The sequence below is a fragment of the Trachymyrmex septentrionalis genome, unplaced genomic scaffold, assembly GCF_001594115.1.
Source record: "Trachymyrmex septentrionalis isolate Tsep2-gDNA-1 unplaced genomic scaffold, Tsep1.0 scaffold171, whole genome shotgun sequence".
Lineage (NCBI taxonomy): Eukaryota > Metazoa > Arthropoda > Insecta > Hymenoptera > Formicidae > Trachymyrmex > Trachymyrmex septentrionalis.
Genome location: NW_017304876.1, coordinates 494782 through 501103, shown reverse-complemented (window position 1 = coordinate 501103; position 6322 = coordinate 494782). Strand labels below are relative to the sequence as shown.

At 36.3% G+C, this 6322-nt stretch overlaps 1 protein-coding gene across 1 annotated transcript in view; it reads left to right on the top strand.

The window, feature by feature from the left end:
• The window catches only part of LOC108746452 (receptor-type guanylate cyclase Gyc76C-like), an 87546-nt gene that overhangs the window by 72750 nt on the left and 8474 nt on the right, over positions 1-6322 (top strand). Inside the window, exon 5 of the mRNA XM_018483237.1 lies at positions 4867-5173. Coding sequence (XP_018338739.1) covers positions 4867-5173 — 307 coding nt within the window. The remainder of the gene's footprint in view (positions 1-4866; positions 5174-6322) is intronic.

The following is a 6322-nucleotide window of genomic DNA, read 5'->3' as shown; positions in this document are numbered from 1 at the left end:
TAAATTCGGAGAGACATTTTCAGATGTGTTACAATATAAGACTTACATGAAAGAGCAAGGATCACTGGCCCTTCTTCAGTTATACATGAAGTGATAAAATATTAATTAAATTTTCTGGTTCCTGCTTTCATGTAAGTCTTATGTTGTAATCACACATCTGAAAATGTCTCATCGAATTTAATTAATATTTTATCATCTAACTGTATAACTGAAGAAGGAGCGACAGTCCCGAAACTTTATATTTATATATATATATTCCTTTTATATTTACTTTGTATGTTAGATTGAGTATTAATTTAATTTTGGCAACTACCTTTGGCTTGATCATTGATCTTGTTCAATATTTCATTGTTTTTACACGAGTTTTTATACGTTTATTAATTTTTATCTTTAAAGCACTTTGTTTTGTTTCGGTATGATTTCTTATTTTCGAAATATAATAATTTGAAAATAGTTGGACAGTATAATTGGCCATATTCTCGTGTATTCGAAAAGGGCGCGTATTTTTTCAGTTGACATATTGCAACGATATGAATTCGCTATCAAATTTTGCAAGAATATTTTTTGCGCGATACTTCAATTGATCGATGTCAATGAGGAGTCGTGTATAAAAGAATCGACACTTATTTGGCACGATTTTTACGCGTGACTCGATATATGTATATCTTAAGATGGCGAATTAGCACATCTTGTTATTTATAACATCAAAAATCGCGTATTATCATCTCCAGTAATTATTTCAAAAGGCGAGTGATTACTCTTACTTGCTGCGATGATAAGTCTATGATGCAAATCGAGAAATCGTTAAAGCCAGCCAGCGAACAAACGAGGTTTTCCGCAATTGTTCGTTTTTTTATTCTTTTCTGAACGCAGATATCAAGGCACTTTACAGCGGTCACATGTAACGCGAACCAACATTGTGAGTCGTTTCAAAAAATCATTTTCCGACAAAAACTTGCGGAATTAGAACGAGGTTGTAGGTTGTGTCAAGGTATAATCGAAGGATGTTGACACACAAATCCGATATGATTTTACGAGAAACGTATCGTAAAATCCAGCCAAGTGATTCTCGTCGCGCACACTTTATCCCAGAGAACGTTCCTTCCTGACAATGAGAATGTTCCCAAGATTTCTCGGATATGGAATGCGGTTTCAAAGAGGTTATAGAATTCGTGTCTGAGAATCTGTTTCGTTCAATCTTATCAGTGTCAGGACATTCTCAGAGCATCCTTCAGTCCCTCTTGAAGATCTGTACTACATGAGAAAAACATTGGAATTTCTACGTTTTGCTGGTTAAATAAAACAAATATGAGCATCGCGCCATGGGGAGATTACTGATATTATTGTAGAAAAACTCGACGGCTCGCGCTTCGATATCGCTGCGCTTGCTCTTAGCGAGGAACACTATCGTGTCTCCTGATAATTAATTATTTAACAATTAAGAAAACGTAACGACAGCTGCGAACGACATAGTTGCATAACATTAAATTATTTAGCGCGAGAAGTGAAAAGCGACGGTATGTTGCTATCAGATCGTCAATCGCCAGAACGAAGGATGCACAAATCGTCGCCTGACGAAATAGGATTTCCTCGATTATTTTTCCAACGGTCGTTGCACAACCAAACATAATCGGCTGATAAATAAAACCAGCTTATTGTATCATGGAGAGAGAGAGAGAGAAAGAGAAGAGAGAACTCTCGAATCTTTTAAGCTCCCTCAAGGTGGTCTCGTCTATATATAGCCAAGTGGGATCCCAGAATAATATCACGCCAAGCCGGTAACGACCGAAGCTCACCTCGCCAGATACAGTACATCTCGTCCACGAATTAGGATAACTACTTGGAATGAAGGGGTCAATTCACCGGTTGTCCTTTCCCTTAACGAAAAGATAAACAAATTTAACGAGAGCCGCTCGGAAGCGGTTTAACGAGTGACATTAACGTAATCCGAAGTATACCCTCGCGATCACTTCAGCCCGAAGAAAAATAGAATAAGAATGACGCGGCATTTACTAAAAATAATAACAACACATTTATCATTAATCTATGAGAATCATACAATTTCGAAGAGTACTCGCAAGCTTACTGAGGGTCACAGTATTTATTTGAAATTGAAATGACGAAATTATTACATTATTATTAATGAAGAGATCTGAATAAGTAAAATCGGAAAATCTTTAGTACATAAACTTTAGTAAGAAAGCACCAAAAAATTATAATCTCAAAACAAAAGAAATACATTGAAATATACTAATGTTGAAACTCGTCACTTAGCTCCAGACAGTTTGCTTCTTATTTCGTCTATACGTATAAATCTTAGATATGTTTTCTACGAGATAACCAAAATAAACAGGTCGCAATTAGCACGTGAAATGCAGGATATATCATCAGCTCGAATTGATAGCTTAATTCGTGGGTGAAACATCAATTTTAAAATGGTCTTACATAGATTTTCAAAGTGCATTGAAATGTTATCGTAACGAAACATTTCAGTGCATGTTGAAAAGTCCACGTGAAATTATAATTCTAAAATTAGTGTCTTGCCTACGAACTAGGCTAATCGACTCGGGCGTATCAGATTAGTTTCGCTTATCGTAAATGCCGCCGATCCCACTAGACGGAGAGAAAAAGCGGGATGTTCAGGTTCCGATAAACAAACCCGACTCGTTTCAGCTCTCTTTTCTATTCACAGCTCGCAAGAAAGACAAATATGTACGCAGTTTCTTCTACCAGTTGACAACGAAGCTATTGCTGGGAAACTGGCCAGCAGTTTATAATCGCGGCATGTGGGTCTGCGTAAGCTAATTTTTTTTATGATCACATCACTCTCGCAAGAGTTGACTGGAAAATAAGTGTTTCTCTGTCTAGAAATTATCGATGCGTCGATGTCAAGAAAAAGAGCTAGGCGAAAATGATGGCAGACTCGTTATGCGGAGAGAAAAATGAGCAAGACATTGAAATGTGGAATACGCTATTAGTAAAATATACCAATTTCTGTTGATATCTGCTAATTGTGATTCACAGTTTTATTCCGTAATCTCGGTTTTATGCAAAAAAATACTTAAAACGATACGGATATATATTAGAAATTATTTTACTTACTTTATTATCTTACGGCCCTTACAATTTGTGATATATTGATGAATCGCTAAATTTTATTGTGCCTAAGTAGTAGCGAGAATCACTATCCTCAATTTATTTCGGCATTTTGGACGTTCAGATACAATCAATGATTTATTAATCAATGATTTATCTCTCTTTTTATTATAAAATGTAAAAATAAAATTTAATGAGAAAGAAATATCTGCAGCGGTAGATAAAAATCCGCTACCATCGATAATACTAGCCACGACATGAAATATTTGCTTTCGACAATACTTCTCTCTTTCTTTCTCTCGCTCTTGACTCACATATAATATTGTGCGCCATTTAAAGTTAGGCCAAGGGCTACCAGAAACTGATTGTTAATGAAAAATCGACGATGAGTGGACGTGTTACATTATACTTGCCGCGATCATGCCGCTGAAAGGCATTATCATTATACATCCCGGATTCCCACGGATAAAGAAGGATGGGTAGTCTGCAGAAAAAAAAAAAAAATGAAAGGAGTGGCGCGGCTCGGCGGTGGTCGCTAAAGAAGAACTGACCCTCACGACTGTCACGTTTAATTTATATGTTAATGAAGAACGCATGTCACACATTTCAGCCGCCCCATGCACCTCTTTTCTAGGTACGTAAGTGCGCGCGAAGAGACTCGCCCCGTTCATTCCACTTCTTCCCCTTCTCTTTCGTCTTCTCCATCTCCTCCTTCCCTTTGCTCTTTTCTTTATACATCTGCCCTCCTTCGCCTTCGGGTTTATATTTAACCGCACCACACACCATGGCACACTCGAGTAACGCAGCCAACTTTGCCGCGTTACTCGCCGGTGCATCTCTGTCTCTTTCACCTCTTCTTTCTCTTCCTCTTGCCTCATTTTCGGCCATGCCCTCCTCCTGCTCCGCTCCTCTTCCTTTTTCTCTCCCTTCGCGACGAACCGTTTTCTTTTTTATTTTCTCCTCTTTTTTTTTCTTTCCCCTTTGCGGCTACGCTCGTTTTCGTTGTGCCAACGAAGAACGGAGCGACCCGGGCGCCGTAGGTACGAATCATGCACACGTTCCACGTGAGCTCGTTCACTTTCAGAGAAAAAGGCGGGCTGCATCACGTGTTTCTTCCCACGTTGCAATTGCCCTTGTACGAATCCCTGAAATTACAGAATCGATGAACGACGCGATTATACATCATGAATTATCCAATCGATTATCCGTCATCGAAATAGTTATATTTTTTTCATGATTCTCTGCTTTCTTTTATTTAGGAGTGTGAAGTAAAGAATATGCGGAAAAAAAAAACAGATTACGTAAGAGAAACCCTGAAAAGCTTACGCTCTCATGATTTATTCTCTCTCAATTTTCACAATTTTCAAAGTTTATGTACGTACTTACATAAGGAGTTTCAACGTTACTATAGATTTACAATCCATTGATCCAAATGTACGTTTGAATATCTTACGCAATAAGATGTATAGATTTCCCAACTGTGTGCTAAATATATATTTATAGAGATCTTTGTGTACTATTATAAATTGATATATGCGGACGTGACAATCGCGAGCATAATGAATTTGATTAAACGTATCGCGGCGTCGCTAAATAAATGGTTTATGATCCAACGAATTTGAATTGATTTATATCTCCGAGCCATTTAAGAAAGGCTAAACAAATCGTTAAAGATAAGACTTACGGAGTGGGAGTCGCAATAACGAAGGCGGAAAAAATCCGTCGAATAATGTACACGACGCGAGTACACGACGATCGTTCTACTTGCAGAAATGTTCAGATTACAAGGCTTCGAAAGTGAAGACCTTCGTAAGGACCGAACCGCCGGACACGCAGGTAACTAAATCGGTGATCGCCCTACTGCTGCACTATGGTTGGAACAAATTCTCCATTGTAACCGAGCGTGCCTGGTCAACGGTCGCTCGTTCACTTCAGCAACAGGCGGCTAAGAACAACCTTACCGTAAACCATTACAAGACCGTTGAGGATCGACACACATGCTGCGAAGAGAGACTACCGTGCTGCCAAGTCAGCGTATGGTTTCAGCTTATACAGGAGACGAAAAATATGACCCGCAGTCAGTCCATATTTCTTTAATTTATTTTTACACCGGATTGCGAGACGCGATCGCCGAAACTCTCCATCGCAGCAGATCGAAAAGCTGCGATCGAATATGAGCCTTTTGAATTCCGTCTGTAACAATTCAGCGATCGTCTCTTGGAATCTGGATTTCGTCGATTTCAAGTTCAAATCCATTTGTAGACTACAATGTATATTCGTTCACTAAGGAACGAAGGATAAGTAAAAATCGTTTTCAACTTGAAAAAAAAAAAATGCAATATAAATACATAAATTTTATATTTATAGTATTTTTAATATTATAAGAAGTATTGCATCACTTACAGAAACAGGGAAATCGTTACTTAAATAAAGAAAGACGTACATTTCATCCAATTTTATTACTGTTTTAATACTGTTATTTTATGCTTTGATATTGTTAAAATTTAAAATTAAAATTAGTAATAAAATCTCAAATATTAATAGCTTTTATTTGCTTTCAATATTGCACAGAGTGTTCTTAACACGCTCAAGTACATACGTTATCAATTGTTTTTCAGTTTGTTATGTGAAAACATATAATTTTTTGAAAGAAAGTAAGTAGAACCCAAACATATTAAAATACACGGAATACATGTATAAGCAGTTTTACATAGCTTATTATGACAGTATTTCTAAAAAATAGATGCTTTTTTATTGCGTTTTCGCAATTTTATTGAGTTTTCGATGGAATTGCATATTTAAAGATTCATAACAAATAAATAATTCACATTTTTTCGCCGCTGAAATATAAAAACACTTCAGATGACTATTCTGTTAATAGCAGTTTTTTTTTTAAGTCGTCGGTGATATTTTATTACTAATGACACAAATATGATTGTAGAGAGGAGAGATGAATAATACATTTGCGTAATATATTTTGTTGACATTTATAAATAAAAAATATTCATAACTAACGTTATTATTTTTAAAATTATTGATAGTATGACACATTTCAAATTGTATTAAAACAAGCGTTGTAATAATTATGTATTAAGTAATTTTTTAAATCAAATAATATGCATTTTTTTTAAGTTGGATCACTTTATGCACATAAATAACTGAAAGAAAGTGAAGAACTTAATGATTTACTTACATTTTCTATTTTGTTTTGAAGAGTGATGCAATA